The sequence below is a fragment of the Thermobia domestica genome, chromosome 1 (genome assembly GCF_964235325.1).
Source record: "Thermobia domestica chromosome 1, izTheDome1.hap1.1, whole genome shotgun sequence".
NCBI classification, from domain to species: Eukaryota; Metazoa; Arthropoda; class Insecta; order Zygentoma; family Lepismatidae; genus Thermobia; species Thermobia domestica.
The window spans coordinates 74,218,706-74,237,553 of record NC_137454.1 but is presented as its reverse complement, the minus strand read 5'-3'; the positions used below and the strand labels follow the sequence as shown (position 1 = coordinate 74,237,553).

Below are 18,848 nucleotides of genomic sequence, written 5' to 3'. Positions count from 1 at the left end.
ATAGATTCCTTATAATCTCAAGAGAGATATTGGACATATAACATTACGTAATATTCAACATGGCGGATATTAACTGCTATATTATTAAAATGCAATTTGGATATGAAACCTAAGCAGTGAGATAGACTTGAATGAATGAGATGTTGATAGATTCATTATAAGTTCAACAATGGTATTGTTCGTATGGCATCACGTAAAATTATAAAATGACAGACACTAAAGTTCATATTGTTAAAATGCATATTGGGCCTTTACGCAATCAGATTTTTACATACAATTAATCAGTTTGTGTGAACAGGTTTACTGATTGAATTCATCTCATACTAGGGAATTTTGCTTTCATTGTGTCTTGCCATAAATTCAACGAATATGATGTTCCTAGACAATATGTGTTACTTATTTTACTTAACTTAATATTTGCAGATTTCTTCTGGGAAGACATAAATTAGCTGTAGAAGCATATCTTCAAGCAGAAAGTATTGCAACGAAGCCTGACTGGGAAATATATCATAATTTAGGTAAGATTTTAAAAAGAAAATCACTATTATAGATCTTAAGATTATCGTCATAATGTTTGTTAAGTATAAATACAGTATGTACTCACGCTTACTATATACGTAATTTTTAACTGAAAGTTTCTCCTGAATTGAAAGGGCATAATATGCGCGGACTGTTTTTATGGAAAATAATATTTGCCCGGGAAAATCTCCGCTTTCGTTCTTTTTACTAACACTGTACGTTTTTTTTTTAATCGTTGTGTGGTAGGATGTCATAGAAGTTGTGAGAAAATAATGTGAGTGAATAGATTCTTTGTATATCAGTTGCAGAATTTAGTGAATTCGAGTTCTGATTGCTCTTTTCCAAAACATACATACTATATAACATACATACTAAAATATATATAGATATGTCCGATAGTTGCAATATTTTCCACACAACTTTCATAACTATAATTGTAAACATATGAACAATTTTATAAATCACTTTTTTTATAAGCACTTATTATTTGTTTTTTTTTATTATTATTATTATTATTATTATTATTATTATTATTATTATTATTATTATTATTATTATTATTATTATTATTATTATTATTAAGAATAGAGACTAATTCAAGCGTGTTTATTTTTATAACCATAATTGATTTGATTTTTAGTTTAGCGTTCCTTTCAGCAGCAAAGCTATATGAAACATGGACCTACAGCTTAATTTGGGATCCAAACTACATGAGCTCCCGCTGGGAATTGAACCCGGGTCTCACGCCAAAAGCGCATATGCTAACCACTTAGCCACGAGGGAGCCCTTGTATAACCATGAAATCGTAAAGTAAGTACCTAGTAATTACAGTTTTTTACAGACTGTAAGACGCACCCTAATTTTTAAGGATTTAAAAAAAAATAGCGTAACATTTTCACCATTGTTATTATTAGATTGCAAAACCAGACTAAAAAAACAATTCTTAGTTTATAAAACCGAACTGACCTTTAAAATCCCTGAAAATCATCTGAATTTTTTCTTCTTCTTCTTCGTCATCGTTATCCTCTTCACACATAAGATTGTTTTCACTGTCATTGAGAGCATTACTTATGCCGCATTTCATAAAGGATTTAACACTGGACATTTTATATTAATTTCGAGTATAAGACACACCTGAATTTTGAATTGAATTTCGAAGAAAAAAATGCGTCTTAGAGTGCGTAAAATACGGTATATATTAATCCATGTTTTAACTTATTGCTTTTGTGCTTCGTTATGTATAAAAACTACAAAAATTACATGCCGTTTATATCTAGACACTCATGGCCAAGTATTGGTTACAATTGTAATTTAAGTTGGTGTCCATTTACCAAAACCAAGCATACTTTGGTTGTGCTCTGGGGCTATGCTGTGGTTATGCTCTGTGGTCCAGTATGACTGTGAGGCTCTTTCAAATAGGTACCTGGGGAAGGAAAGGGCTGAAGCGTACTGCTGACTACATCATCTCCATTAGTGCCAATCCCGGGTTCGATTCCCGGTGGGGACACTAGGTCGAAAAAATATAATAGATTTTTCAGGCCAGCCATCTTGTGTGAGGTTTTCCTGGGTTTTCATCATTCATACCAGGTAAATGCCGGGATGGTACCTAACATACAGGTCCCAGGCCGCGTGCTTGCATCGTCAATCCTTTCTCCCTTCTCTTTCTTCGGATAATGTGATTGCCGAGGGACGTCATCCCTCATACATGACGGGCTGACATGGCCATAGATGCCGAAATTCCAGAAATCTATTTCCTAATCCTCATGCATTAGTGCCGATGTCAAAAAAATATGAAGCTTAATGTCTACACACAGGCCTTAGGCTTTCAGGTCTGTTCCCGAAGGAAAACAACCTTTATTTCATTTTCTACTCCTTGCTTGATTATATTTCTGGGCGAATGTTCTTATTCATTTCATTATTGTCTTTCTTTTATCATCGTTCCCTTTAGTTAAAGGACATGACCATACGATGTAGAACTTAAAAATAAGTAGATGATAATTTCACTTCTTTTCTTCGAATTTTACTTACTTGTCCGAAAGTGGGTCGCAGTGGACCAATGGTAGAGCGTTCACTTCTGGTGCATGGATCCTCAAGTTTGGTCCCGGAATTTGTGGTGGACAAACACCGTGTGCGTGGATTTTCTCGGAGCACTCCAGTTTCCTCCCACTTTCTTCATTCCATCATTTCATTTATTCCTTATCATCACCGTCTCCTTTAACCTAGCCGACATAACCATGGGACGTAAAACTTAAAGATGTCATTTCATTTCATATCTTGTCGAGAGTATTTCTTAGGAATTTTGTCTGCATTCCTTAGACCCTGCTACAATGCTATTTTATTAGCCATGTTTGTGTAGCATAGGTTATTAGGGACGTGAAGTGCATGTTTACAGCAATATCCTTCAGGTTTACTGTAATACCGCATCAGATGTTTCACGCTTCAGTAAAATCTTCCTCAATACAGTCTTTTAATCTGCCAAATGCTTTCATTTTTGAACTTATCACTTAAAACATTTCTTCTAAGTTGTAGTGTTGTAGCGTGGTCCCATATTAGGAGACTACACAATTTGAATTTTTGATCTCAAATAATACTTTATTCATGCAAAGATTTTGTCCATGATTGAGTACTCAAACAAACAATTAATTTAATTTTTTGACCCTTACTATGGCTAGGTTTAATAACTATTATTCCCTAAAGTTATAGAAAGAATTAATATGGTTATATGTACATGCTCCTCCAACACACTCTTTTTAGATAAAGCCAACATCTGAATTTTATTACAGTGAAACCTCCCTTAACGGACACCTCTCAATAACGAACACCTCTATAATACGGACACATTTTTTTGTCCCTGCAAAAATATATGTTCCCTTATGGAACAAAACCCTCTCTTTTACGGACCCTCTCAGATACGGACGCGGACAGTCCTTTTTTTATTCCCCAGACATTTCAATAACCTCTTCATAATGGACAGGAATTATTCTCGGTTCTACGATATATTATTCCTCATAAGCGTATCTATCATGAGTCTAGACCTAGTGAACCATCAAACAGAACAGCTTCAAACTGAACTTGAAATTATTCTTTTTTCTGCCCTCAGTAAACTGCTTTCTGGTGGAAATCCTAGAAAACCTTCAATACACGATAACACTCATGCAGAGTCAGTTGTATGGACAAGAATTCTATGCGAACTATCTTCCCTTCCCTAACAAATTTAGTCCTTTTGCCTCTGGGCCTTGCATCTTTCCCGACAGTTTCATAGGTAACAAAACATTGTTTGTTTTACAATAACATTTTCAACGAGCAATGTTTCCTCTATTACGTTTTTTTGGACAAGCAACATTTTTCTTTTACTGATGGTACTGAAACAAGTCTGGGTTGGAGTTTTCCCGGCTTCCTTTTTTACTGTCTCTAAGAGGATATTCTTAGTGACTGGGGCTGGATCAATAAACATATGCACTCCCATATGCCTTGTCAGTCATTCCGCCCACGAAGATACATATGTTTTTTCCGCAACCGTACCGAGGATTCTCAGAGGACACTTGCTAATGAGTTTTATTACCCTTGTAGAGGAGAAATTATGCATTTTCTCGCTAAACAAAAGAGTTTAGCCGATTAGTTGGTTCCTAACGCATCTTTTGAGAAGGTTCTGATAATTTGAAATAAATGAGAAACGCTTACAGAGTGATTACATGTACTTAAGAAAATTAGCATACGCGCATTATCTTTTGCAGTACCGGTATACGAATATATTAACACATCCCCCAGCAATAATATTATTTAACAAAAATGAATTTCTCCTTCTTCCTTCCCAGTAATTCAAATACGTACTAAATAGAGTATTTTCATATTGAATTTTACGTATGTACGCTCATGCATAATGAATTCACTGTACATTACTGCATACAATTACTGTTGTGAGAAATTAAATTTCTGAACCTCTCTGTAACGGACACCTCTCAATAATGGACAAAAATTCATGTCCCACTGGTGTCCGTTATTCAGAGGTTTCACTGTATTATTATTATTAGTAGTAGTATTGGTATTAGTATTAGTATTAGTATTAAGAAAAAGAGGAAATAGATGAGCAATTAAGCTAACATCACTCAGTCACTTGTAAGCTTCAAGCCAAAGTAGACATTTTTGTATGAGCCAAAAAAAAAAAAAAAAAGAACAGTTACTAAGTTGAAACTTCTCATAAGGCTGAACGTAATGATAAGTAGAAGGAACCACCAAGTGGTAACATGGAACATTCCCTTATATCACAGAAAAAAAAGGAGTTCCCAGCAAATTCTAATCTCTCTAATAGCTTAAAACTGGTGCTACATAAATACGAGTTAGTTATTTCTCTGGTTATTCCTCTGAGTTCTATTTATGTGTTTATAAAACTGCATTAAGTTTCGATGAAAACTGTAGATGTGACGAGGAGAAATATGAAGACAAATACAAAATAATAGATCAACAAATAATACTTCTTGTTTATAAAAAAAAAAAAAAAAAAAAAAAAAAAAAAATCACCACATTGTCAGTCAGATCACAGTGTTTAACGAGTCAAAAAAAAAAAGAAAAAAGAAAAAAAGAAAGAAAGAAAGAAAATACCGTAATTCAATAATCTTTCTTTATTAAAATTCCGGAATCCAAATTAAATACATAGCAAGTAACCAATAAATATTGAGATTCGTTAATTAGAAATTTTATTAAAGGAAGTAAAGAATTCACACCAACCAGACACCTTGAGCTGAGGAATTTTGAAACCCATAGTATTGTTCTTTCATTTGTCGGTATGCTCCCGTTCTGTACACAGTATGAATTCTTTGCTTTATAGACTGATTCAGCTTTCTATTGTATCTGTTACATGCTACCTTCTTCTTCCTTTGTACCTATGATATGTCTGACATTAGCAGACGGAATATCAGTTTTTTTTATTAGAGACCTCTTTAAAAGTGGAAATGCTTTCAGCTAAGACTTTCATTTATATTTATACATTCACGAGGCGCGTTCGGAAACTAACCTCCGATTGGTCACTGTGCGTGAAGTAGTGAGGGCAGCGCTACCATCTTTGCACAGATATGCGCAGTAGATCAGACTGCATCTAGCCGTGGTAGAGTGAAGGTTATCTGTTCCACTTTTGTAGCGTCTTAAAATGGATGTTGCAATAGAAAACCCACCGAGTGTGAGGCGCGAGCTGTTATAACGTTTTCTTTTGGCAAAATAATATTCGGCAGCAGCTATTCATCGGGAACTTTGTGCGGTATGGACCAAGTGTGATTACTGAAGGAGTTGTTCGTAAGTGGGTTCGACATTTTAAAGTGGACGAACAAATATTCACGATGAAGAGAGGAGTGTCAGGCCATTAGTGGTCACTGTTAAACTCGTTCAGTGGTCCAAAAAATTTATGGAAAAGTTCGTAAAAATCGATGTTCCACAATCTCGGAGCTTTCCGATGAATTTCCACAAATTTCCAGGATCTCAGCGCTTTGGTGATGAGCGGAGCTGAAAGATGTGGTCGCAGGCTGGAGAGTTTTATGCTGATGGAATTTCTTGGCTAGTGCAGAGATATGATGAGTGTTTAAATGTTTATGGAAACTATGTTGAAAAATAGAGCAAAGTAGTTGTTTTTAGATGTATATAATAAATTGTCGGAGGTTACTTCCCGAACGACCCTCGTATTTATGCAGTAATCACGTGTGTATAAAACCACACTTAAAAAACGCGAACATACATCCAACAATATTGTAGGACTTATTACCTATGTACTTGAAGCATGAGTCATCATTTTTGTTGAGTTAACTTTGCTTGGCGTTCAGTTAAAAATGGGAGTAGGTTGTTGGTCCTGTAAAACAGTGGTGCCCAATTTATAATGCGGGCCAGAACAAAATAAGGACCATACTTGGGTGCCATTTTCCATTTTCCTTGGCTCTCCTTAGGCATTAGCTTGTTGAGTGTATATAAGTCGTACTTTTTAAAAATGCTTATTCTATTCTGCATATTCTGTTCATTTTTTCATGTGTCTAGGCCAAGTAAAGCGTTTTTCACAGTCCTTTGCACCTTTCAAAAACAAACCGCGTAACTTGATGTTGTATCACTGCGCGCACGACTATTTGCTGATTGGTGAAGAGGAAATTGTTTCGTCTGTTTCCCGCAATATCTCTGCTGCAGCACGTGCATTGTATTTCTGCTACTGTGATGTGCATTACTCGTCTCAATCTCACACCATTGCCGTGATATAGGGCAAAATACCCAATACTATATAATCCCCCCTCCTTTAACAGCAACTGAACATTGTTATTTTTCTCCAAACTGTAATTATAGATGAAATTACAATGAGTTATGTCAAATTATCAACTAAACGATAAAGAGATGGCGCTAGTACGTAACAGCAAGCATATTTATCATTATGGGAGATTATTTCTTGTTCATCTATTACCTAAATCATTAAGCATATCCATGAAAAACAGATGGTACATTTCTCCCTTTAGTTCAATTTATTGATGTGCTTTCTTAGCATGCAAATGTAAAAATACTAACTTCAGTACTACAAAGTAAGTAAATAAATGTTCTATGAGAACATGAAAATTAGCTACTATAGGTCTTAATTTTCTTCAAGTGAATTGAACAACATTGATATCGTTTGATAAAGTATTAGCTTTTCTTCTGCACTTACGGGTTTACCTTGTTTATGTTTAACAGAATAACTCGAAGCAGCAGGTAACCTGCTGGCTTCCTTGGGCGACATCTTTAAATTGTGGCGCGCACTTCTTGTGTTTTGTCATTTGTTGTAACAGTTTTCCCTTACAAATTCGATTTTGGTTCAAGATTTCGATTCCATATAGATACATACTTTGAGTTGAAACCTAAATGTTCTTACTGTGCCTTAACAATAGATGAATTACCATAATACATTGCATTTGTTGTGTACTATTTGCTCATGGAAGAATAAACTGTAATTAGTCTCATTTTCACTGTTGCTAACTCATAGTTATTTTTCAGTTTTTCACAAAGAATGGTGTCATTTCATGAAAATGGGCTAAGAAAATGAAAAAGAAATCAAGTGAACTCGCTGTTCTTATTGAAGATAATAAGTTCCTTATAGTATTTCAGATCTTTGTTTGACCTTTCATTAGACATGAGTCAATTAAAAAAAAAAAAGAGAGAGAGAGAGAGAGAGAGAGAGAGAGTGAGGGGGATAGAGAGCAGTTAAAGAGGATAAAACCTATTTTAGTGATTCACTACGAAGTAATATGAGGCTAATTTTTTCAGTTATAATTTGTATATCGCCTTTTTAAAATGCGATCAGAATAAATGACCATTTAAAAGATGCAAAAACCGAATACTCGGTGCCAGAAATGAAATAATGTACAAAGGAATCTTCAACATTTAAGAATTTTTATAATATTCGATAGGAATGTTCATAACTTTTGAGTCTTATTTTTTTCCTGGCTGCAGAGAAATTAAGAGGAGGTACTATGTGCATGTTAAAAAATGTGTCTTTATTCCTATGTAGAATCTAAAAAGTTTCTTGGAATTTGTTGAATAAGATGTCGATAGAGTCTTCATACTCTCATGACTGATATTAGTTTATGGCGTAACTTTTCTGTTAGATATCAAATGAAAGGATAAGCCACGAGGATTCAAAATATATTTTATAGGTATTTTATTACATATAACAAAGGAAATAAAATAATAAATTCTCTATTCAATAAATAAGTAAACTCAGTAGTTTTCAAGTTCTTGCAGAATGAACAATTGCTTGTTCCAAACACTCGCTCGCCTATAATGGAAACATACAAGGAGCTCAATTTTGAAATGAAATGAAATGAAATTTTACGAGTTTTACATCCCACTGTTATGCAGGCTAGGCTAAAGGAGACGGTGATGATGAAAACATGAATGAAATGTTGGAATGAAGAAAGTGGGAGGAAACTGAAGGACCCAGAGGAAATCCACGCACACGGTGTTTCTCTACCACAAGGTTCACTTGGCGTGAACTGGGATCGAACCAGGAAACCCATGTACCAGAGGTGAACTCTACCACTGAGCCACCGTGGCCCCCCTAGAGCTCAATTTTGAATAGAAGTCGTGAGTACAACTGCACATGTTTCTATATCTCATAATTAACTCCTTTGTGGCTATATGAACCGCGTCGGGCGGGAGACCCGCGTTCGATTTCCGGAGGAAGTTCATGTAGTTCGGATCACTCGATCGGGTGTAGGTCCAAATCTTATAGAACCTTGTTGTTGAAGGGGACTATAAACTTTAACCCATCCATCCAACCATAGATCTGCTAGTAGGAACACTAAGTCATCATGTAATAGTGGCTCTGAATCCTAACATTTTAGGTAGATTCTCAGTTAGAGGAAACGTTAGGAGTGGGAATAGTAAGTTTTAGTTGTAATTTATACTGGTAGAAGAAATTCAACGTTCTGCCCTTCTTCCTCCTGATGCGTGTATGCGTTTATATAGTAGTTCAAACATTCAGGAGAGCAGCGCGTACGCCACTGCAAACGAGAGAAAATGGTTCCTGATTCTCTTATCACAAGCCCATGCCATTTTATTTTTAATCTCATTGTTTCCCCCCTTCAGTTTGTTTATTCATTTCTTAGCACAAATTTGCATATAACATTTTTTGTTTAATTAGTTGGCAACATTTGTGCACTGCAGTCTGCATTGTTTACAAGGAGTGCAAAGCTTCGTGAAAATCAGATTAGGCCAACATGAAAATAAATGTTAGAAAGACAAAACCATGGCCATGGTGATTGGAACGAAGGGGTCGGTATCAGATATAGAAGTAGGAGGGGAGAAAATCGAGCAGGTGACTAGTTTTCGATACTTGGGTAGTATTATTAGTAATGATATGAAATGTGAATGTGAAATAAAAGCAAGGGTAAGAAATGGCGAAAGAAGTCTTTAGGAGGAAGAAGATCCTATTTTGTGGGGGCCTTGGATAAAGAGTTTGAGAAAAGACTCATAACATGCTTCATGTGGAGTATTGTACTGTATGGGTCAAAAACATGGATATTACGCAAAAATGATGAAAAACGACTGGAAGCTTTCGAAATGTGGGTGTGGAGAAGAATGGAATGAATCAGCTGGGTTGAGCGGAAAACGAATGAGAGGGTGTTAGAAATGGTAGGGAGCAAAAAGAACAATTTAAGATATTATTAAGAAGAGGAAGAGAAACTGGTTGGGACATTAGATAGGAAGGAACTGTATCATGAGGGACTTGCTAGAGGGTAGGAGGGCAGAAAAGAGAGGGAGGAGGCGAAGGAGACTACAATTAATGGACAATATGAAAACAGAAAAATCCTTCGTGAAGACTGTGAAGGTTAGCGGAAGACTGAGGAGCATGGAAGCTTCTTAGTTGCAGCAAGTGACCTGCCAATAATGGCAGAATATCTATGATGATGGAGCCAATTCGAAATTAACTCTATGAAATTACATTTTTCCAAACATCTGACCTGTGCTGACGAATTTACCGTGCTGAATGGACATAATAATCAAAAGGTTAGAGAAAATATTTTTACAGTTAAAGTCAAGTCTCGATTCAGCTTTCAACTACATTCTTCTTGTTATGCATGGAACTTTAAAAAGAAAAGAAAAAAAATAATCGTGGGTTGGATAAACATAATCTTGGGTAACCATTTGATTATCGCTGCTTTAGAGGAAGAATGCCAAGCAAAGGAATTAAAGCAATGCTCATTTTAAACTTTTTTCCATTTCTGTGATTTCCACGCAACTAAAACGTTAAAAAAAAAAAAGCTTTAAGGTAGTTGCTGTTTATAAACATACGAGAGAAAGGTAATAGTGTTCTTAAGGGTATAAGGCCAGCAATACACTATAAGTCCTAGGATTTATGTGAGGAAAAATGTTACGAAATATCTTGTAGGAAATCCTATCCTTTTGTGTCATACACGTAACTACACTGGACATCTTACTGATATTGATACTAAGCGCCATATTGTTAAATTGCACATCTCTAAACAAAGCATAAAAATCAGAATATAAATTAGCAAAACATACCTCATCAGTCCTTGCACCACTCATCATTTTGTCGAATATTTTTTGCATTTTCACTGATATACGGTTGAACGGGAGAAAACAATTGTTTTCACTTGCTCTCACCTGATATCGCTGAAATCGAAATCTTACGAATTTTTGTTCCGAAATAGAGCGTGCTCTAAACACCAAAAATCTGATAGGATCGTTCGGAACGTAGGAAATGACATGCGATCTGATGCCATACACGTTGAGATTTTGACTCTAGGAAAAATCGTAAGAGATTTTCTAGGATCTATATTGTAGTGTATAGCAGGCCTAAAACGGTTATGTGTTCGGCAATTTTCTATCAAATAAATACGATAGAAAATATATTCTTCATATCAGAAAAATGTGCTTCTATGTAATATATATGTTTTCGTATTTTTCAGGAGTTTGTTTGATGTATGTGAAAGAATATGACAAAGCTAAAGAGTATCTGCAGCAAGCCATTCAACTGAATCATCATGATCGTTCCTTCGTAATGTTGAGCAAGATCTATATTATGGAGAACGACATTCAAAGTGCCATAGACATCTACAACAAAGCTTTAGAGTGAGAACATTTCATTGAATCTTATGTCTTTATTATATCTATAATATTCATTTTTATATTTATATACTAGTTATCCCATATTGATGGGACACATTTTAAACACAAATATTTTGGGTTGTAATAATCTATTTCTACAAACTTTGTTATTTAACACAGTTGGGACACAGAGGTTTTTGCACACTGTATTAAATGTTGAATATCACGTACTCGAGATAGTTAATGCTGGAATGAGAACATTCCTGTACTCTGTCTCATCGGCAGCAAGGTGTGGTGCAGCATATGAGGTGTCTGGGGATTTTCGGCGTATACCTTTCCTTCAGGTAACTTCAAGGAAAATCGTCTGGTGGTGTTAAATCTGGTGAACTTGATGGCTAATAAATGTTACCAAATCCTGAAATTAGACAAAGGCACATGTGTGACAGACCAAGGCGTTGAAACTCTGGAACGAAAAATGTGGTTGTAGCACTTGGCAATAATTGTAAAGGCAGAGGTATGTTCTATCTCAAAAAAATATAGATTGATCACACACGCATGATATACCACACCATACGGTCTCTTCGACACTGTGCAGTGGCTTTTCGTGAAGATTGCGAGGGATTTTGTCTACCCCAAAACCTACAGCTTACTTGGTAATATACCCAGACAGATGAGAATGAGCCTCATCTGACGTGATTAGATGCTGAAGAAGTTTCGTCCTCATTCCACTTGCCCAGCAATGTATCACAAGAAGTCTTTCGACTCAGTCTATCTACCGGGAGCAATTGTTTCATTACCTGTATCTTATACTGATAACGTTGCAGGTCTTGTCTCAGAATCGTTTTGACACTGCCACGGCAGACACCTTGATATCTCTTGTACAGTTTTGCTCTATGAAAATCAGCATTGAAACTGGTAGTATTAGTAAATTTCAACCACTTCCGGTTTTGGTAGAGTGTTAAAGATAGTAATGATAAATTGCCACGAGACGTTGAATCGTTTGCAAAAACGCTTCTCGCTATCTGTTACAGTTTTCGTTCTATGGTGATAAACATTGAAACCGGAAATGACTAATTTGAACTACTTCTGTTTTGAATAGATAGTTAATGAAGAAGATGGAACATATACTTGGGACTCTGAATAGATTGCAAAAACCTGCATCTTGGTATCTCTTACCGGTTTTGCTCTGATACCTGTCGACAAACGGACGGACGGACAAAGCTGTCCTGTAAGTTTTCCGACATGCATAGCATAGTTTGGAAGTGTAAAATGAAATATGTCCCATCAATATCTCTCAGTTTGACAATTTGTCCTTCCTTTTTGGGTAAGTGCAGAAATTCAAAACTATTAAAATGTGTGTAGTATTCTACTAATACTGCATGGCATATGCATATCGATTTTATTATAGAATACAGAATGTAGGTTTTCTGAGATAGTTATTCTATCTGACATGATCACGGGAAGAAATATTTCTTTTCTTCGTAAGATGAAGCAATGTTATTATTGAATTAATAATCGCATTTTCTTCTTCGTTTTGGATATTTCAGTGATTTCACCGTTATTTTATTTTTTTTTTTAAATCGATATATTTTAAGAAAATCCATTAAGTAAATTCAAAGTATAGTTGATTTTTCAATACATAACTGTATTTAACTCAAATTTAATGCGTAATTTTGTACCTGGGAAAGAAATCTTGTTTTTTCTAGACAGGGACGCCCTCAGGATTTTTTCAAAGAAGAGCAAAACATCGATTCCAGGGGAAACAAAAAACCGACACAAACGCAGTCGCGAATACACACACACACTTCGGTGCACACATGAGCGTATAATACATCAACCAAAACAAGTGTTTACTCACATATCCGTATTAACTACAGTAAATAAACTGTGGTATTTAATATAAATACGAGGCACGTTCGGAAAGTAACCTCCGATTGGTCACTGTGTGTGAAGTAGTGGGAGCAGCGCTACCATCTTTGCACAGATGTGCGCAATATATCAGTCTGCATCCAGCCGTGATAGAATGAAAGTTAACGTGATAGGTTCCACTTTTGTAGCGTCTCAAAATGTGCTGTAATAGAAAAACTCTTCCAAGTGCGAGGTGCGAGCTGTTATACGTTTTCCTACGACAAAACAATATTGGGCAGCAGCTATTCATCGGGATTTTTGTGCTGTATATGAAGCAAGTGTGATAATCAAGTGTGAACAAACATTCATGACGAACAGAGGAGTGGCAGGTCATCTGTGGTCACTGATGAACTCGTTCAGAAAATTGATGGATAAGTTTGTGAAGATCGACGTTTCACAATCTCGCAGCTTTCCGATGAATTTCCACAAATTTCTAGGACGGTGTTATATGACGTAATGACACACGCTGGAAGATGTGATCACAGGCGGGAGATTTTTATACTGATGAATTTCTAAGCTAGTGCAGAGATTATGATAAGTGCTTGTATGTTTGTGGAAACTATGTTGAAAAATAGAGCAAAGAAATAGTTTTTAAATGTATATAATACATTCTTCTTATTTACTTATGAGTTTGTTTTTAACCAATCGGAGGTTACTTTCCGAACGACCGTCGTATATAAAGAACTATAGTATGTGAGTAAACAAATTATTATGTCTTGATATGCACTTCAAAGAACGGAACACTCTTCTTAAATCCAGGAGGGAGGGGGGACTGAACGGGCGACCATGTTTCTCGAATAACTTTGATTACTGATACATTCATATGCTCTATATCAAATATTGTGGCACAACGGTGTAAAAGATTGATAGTCCCTCGTTAGACCGCTCAATCATGCCAGCTGGTTCATTTAATGTATAAATTGTAATGTATGCATACTGTAATTTCATCGCAAGCTACGAAATAAAATGCTGTTTATTTTATTTCTTTTAATTTTGCTTTATTTTCCGTATTATAGAACTCATTTAGCGATCGCTTGTCAAAAATACTATATTAAAATCTTAAATGCTACCAATTACCAAGCTAATTTTTGTCTTTTACAGATATTCTCCTGACAATTCAGAATTAGCAACTACTTTAGGACTGCTATATATGCAAACGGGCCAACATCAAAAGGCATTTGAGAAGCTTGGAACAGCGTTGGCACACGATCCTTTATGTACAAGGGCGTTATTAGCAGCTGGATCAATGATGCAGGTAATGAAGAAGGAAGAATTAACAGAGTGATAAACTCAAATGATATTCACTTTGACCCTCCTAATTGTTACGGACTGTTTAGAAGTAATGTCAAACGTCGAATTTTCGCTGGTGACAACTGTCAGCTTGACAAGACTTAGATAGGAAGAGATATTTATATAAGTAAATATTTTATTTCCTACGTCTGTCCGTGCTAAATTCCTTTTCTTACTTAAGTCTTTTTCACAATACTGACAACTGTCAGCGAAAATGTTAAATATAATTTTTCAACAATTTATAATAATTCGGAGTTTATGTTAAAGCAGTTTATTGGAAAGCAGAACAGTTTGGCTTTTATCTTTATTACTACTACTAGATAAAGAATTAGAACAGTTTCGGTGTAATGACAAGGGTCGTTTTTATTTTCAACCTCTGTTAAGCCACCGGAGTGGAACTACATGAGTCCTGGGCTTGATTATCGGTGGGGACATGCAGTCGAAAAAGTGTAAAAGCTTTTTCAAACCACCTATCCTGCGTGAGGTTTTCCTCATTCAGATGTGGCAAATGCCGGGATGGTACCTAACATATAGGTCCCAGGCCGTTTCCTTCCTTCTCCAATCCTTTCTTCATTCCCTTTCCTCGGATAGTGTGACCGCCGAGGAACGTCATCTCGTATATGTGATGGGCTAACGTGACCATAGATTCCGAAAGCCCAGAAATCTAATTCCTAATCCTGATGCTAGAACTACATGAGATGGCGACATGGGGATAAGACAAAGTTGTTCATTGATCGTCATCCATCCTCCACACCCATAGATAGAATCTGTCATTCAATCGTTGTGAAGAAGCAAGTATGGAAAGATATCGAGTGCAATCGAAGCGCCCGCCAAGTGTGAAGTACGTAATGGAATTCGATTTCTCGAAGTGAAAGAATATAATACAGCCGCAATTCATCGTCGAATGAATAAAGATTTGACGGGAACTGAAGTGATTGCTGTGTGCGTGAGTGCTGTAGAGAATTTAAAGAAAGACCTCCCGACGTACGTGATGAGAATAGTAAAGGGTGGAAATCTGTGGCTGTAGATGACTTCGATGAACGCATGAATCATATGGTTCGTGAAAGGCGTCGTTTATTCTGAATTGTATGATCTTGAATCAGCAGCAGCCTGGAGAAATCAAATCAAGCGTGAGCAGAATGAGCGACGTCTAGTGAACAAATCTCACGTAGTTCTGGTGGCTTAGCGGAGGTTAAAAAAATAAAACAATCCTATGTTTTCCTACTCAGTCTTTTAGGTTTAAGAGTTCCTTAAGTTATAACTATGTAGAAAGATTTACTTTGTAAAGGACAGTATAAAATGTGAAATAATTATCTGAAATTAATTCAGGAAACCTGTAGTAACAAAGATGAAATAGGAATGCATATTGTTTATTAATTAATGTGTATACAAGAAACTAACCTCTGTGCTCCAAGCTTCTTAATGAAGATAAATGCTTACGACGTCAGCGAACATCTTGAGCTGGATGTCACCCTCATCATCGAAAACTTATATGTACAGTCAGAAATGATATCAAAATTCCTGACACAGAAGATTGGGTATCTTACAAAAAATGTAGGAAATTGCACAAATAGATGGACAGATTTGTTATGGAAAACCTTCTGTCTCTATTTTTTTTAGCAAATGCAGTAACGGTGTCGAATCACTTTGAAACTAAAATTTTAAAATATGTAAAATTACAATACACGCAATACTACTGATTCGTAGACGATACAATTCATTTATATAAGGACATCCTCAGTTTGAACTTACATAAAATAATCTAAATTCTATACATTCTAACATTAAAAAAGGAAAAAAACAAGAAAAAGGAAAGAAACAAACTGAAAATAACAACAGTATAAATTTCCTGAATTTGTCGTTGTGTACATAGGTAGGAAATTTCTCGCCAATATATACTGCAAAGATTCAGCAGGCACATAATATTCACACGCATATTCGACATACTCAAATAAAAGGAAGACTAACATTTATTAGATTTTTTTTTTTTTTTTTTTTTCGTGGAGCCTTAATTCTATGTTCCAATGATAATGACAGAACAACTGAAATCAACTTATTAAACATCGGAAAGAAAAACAGCTACGGTATGAAATTTGGTTTAAAGCAAATTACAAAATATCAGAAGCATAATTTTAACATAGCATTAGTATCTTCAAAGAACATAGAGAAAAAGTAACAGGATATAAAAGTTTCTTTACTAATCCACTGAACTCTTATGTGCCTATGAAGTCTTATGCTCTTGCCAAGACACATAGGCATGATCAAAAGGAACATACATACACACCAGACTGAAAGAACATACTCGTCATACCAAATAAATTGACTCTCCAATATTAGGTATTTAGAACTCCTAAAAGCTATATAAAACATAAAACACAGCATTGATAATGTGGAAGTGATAAAAAAAAATAATTGTCCGTAGAAAAAAGGCATACGAGATTTCTTTTTTTCTTTTCTTTTTTTTTTTTTCATTCGAATGAAGGTATCAAAATTAAATTTCAACATGGACATTCTCGACATAAGTTGAAATAATATCATTGACACTTCGCCGTTGTTACCAACCACAGAAGAAGCACATTGATTTACAATTTCTACATAACGAAAACCCGCCCTAGCTTCAAGGTGTTCCTCTTTGCTTTGCAAGCGTTTATATATATGCAAGGTGAGTCATAAGTCCCTTACGACCCTTTATAGAATGAAAATGAGTGTAGCTAGCTAGAACTGGTAATTGTAGGGACACATTAGGCCGAGGAGAAACCTTTATAGTTCGTGTCAGATAAACGGGCGCCATTTTGAATATCGCTTAAAAAGTTTAAATAGGAAGGGGGTCATGTGATATATGAAACAGGGATATAATTTCAAGAAAAAATCAATGGTGTAAGCAGATTCAATTGTAATAATTTTGAAGTTATAATTACCTGAAACTCAAATTTGTCTTCCAAACTGTATGAACACAGACAAATGTCTCAGGTATGATTTCTGCACATGCATCCTGTATCCGTTGTTCTAAATGATCCAGATCCGTAATCTTTTCGCCATATATTGCCTTGAGGTGATTCCACACATCCAATGGTGATCTGGCAGGCCATTCTAATGGCTCACGTCGACCAATGCATCGAGCAGGAAAATATTAGTCCAGATACTGACGAACCTACCGTCTGTAATCATTTCATCAATGTGTAAAATTTGCATTGCAAAGTTGGAGTCCTGCCTTAATTGTTCCACTGCCCACTCACAAAATTGCATTCTCAGATCTGGGTCACCCTCTAAAAGATGTTGCTGCAGCTGTAGCTTGTAAGGATGCCACTTATGCGTCTTCAACCCCTTGCAAATGGAGGTTTGGCTAACATGACATTCCCGTAATAATCGGTGTGTGCTGTGCTGTGGAGACTGAATAAATGATGTGAGTACTGCAATAACTCTGCCGTCCTCAATGGCAGTTCTGGCGTTGGTCTACCCGATCGTGGCCTGTCCTCGACTGTACCTGTTTCTTCAAACTTAGTCAGTAACTGTGCTACTACAACATGCGAAACTGGAGTATGTTGAGGATGGCTTTCATTGAAATTACAAGCTACAGGGTAGGCATATCTACCATCCAACATCTTGACGATCTCGATGCAGTCGACTTCGGCTAATGGCATGGTTCAGCACGTGGAAATAAGAGATAAATGTGAGTTTCATGTGATTATAGCTTAAAAGTTCTTACACTTATGTTAAACCTGCTTATATCATTGATGATGATGTATAAATTTTTGTACTTTGTAAATCCCTTTAAGTTTTAAGTACAAATAAATTATCATTGTTATTATGTCGAATTTTATTATTATTAAGACGGTAACGAATCGTTAATACAGAAAGTTGTTCGCTTGATATCCGACCATTTTTGAGAATTACTTACCTTAAGATATACCGTTCCGGCACCACCAATCATATACTATTGGACTCCCAGCATTGTAGACTATCGCACAGCATCGCAATTTCCATTGCAGCAAGCTCCGGCGCAGGACAGGCATGGAAATCCTGTCCCACTCCTCCCTATAAGCTTTTCAGAGACCATCCAGGGTGTGCAGGCGACGATGTTGGAGACGTTTCAACAGTTTCAACAGTTCAAATGCGCCAAAGAAAAAAAAATGACTGGCATCTGGGTGGGCTTTTCACAGGAATGTCTTCAAACAGAATGATACGAATTTCTAATTCCTCTGCCATTTTCTAATAAAAATGTAGTGATGTTCTGATAATTTGACTCGAAGCTTTATCCATATGGATCATCACCTCGTTCGCGTCCACTCCATACAATTGTGAGATGTCTCTCCAATAGACATGTGTCAGAATGGATCCTTACACGCTCCTTGCATTCATCTTGACGCTTTTGTCCACCTTGCGTATTATCAACTTACCCTCATATCCGAATCTCACAACCATAAAGCCACGAGGGAAACTTTTCCTGCACTGACGAACAAAGTTGCTGCGCCCCTTGCTGTCAATATCACGGCAGATGATCGCTCGAATGTGACCACCATCAGTGAGGCGGACATATGATTCATCCATTGTAAGAACATTCTTCC

General features: G+C 36.1%; 1 protein-coding gene across 2 annotated transcripts in view; it reads left to right on the top strand.

Annotated features, from left to right (window-relative positions):
- LOC145686171 (BBSome complex member BBS4-like) overlaps positions 1-18,848 on the top strand; it is a 49,572-nt gene that overhangs the window by 13,659 nt on the left and 17,065 nt on the right. For both annotated transcript variants that reach the window (XM_081759198.1, XM_081759191.1), the window contains exons 5-7: positions 424-518; positions 10,947-11,109; positions 14,095-14,248. In XM_081759198.1, coding sequence (XP_081615324.1) covers positions 424-518; positions 10,947-11,109; positions 14,095-14,248 — 412 coding nt within the window. The remainder of the gene's footprint in view (positions 1-423; positions 519-10,946; positions 11,110-14,094; positions 14,249-18,848) is intronic.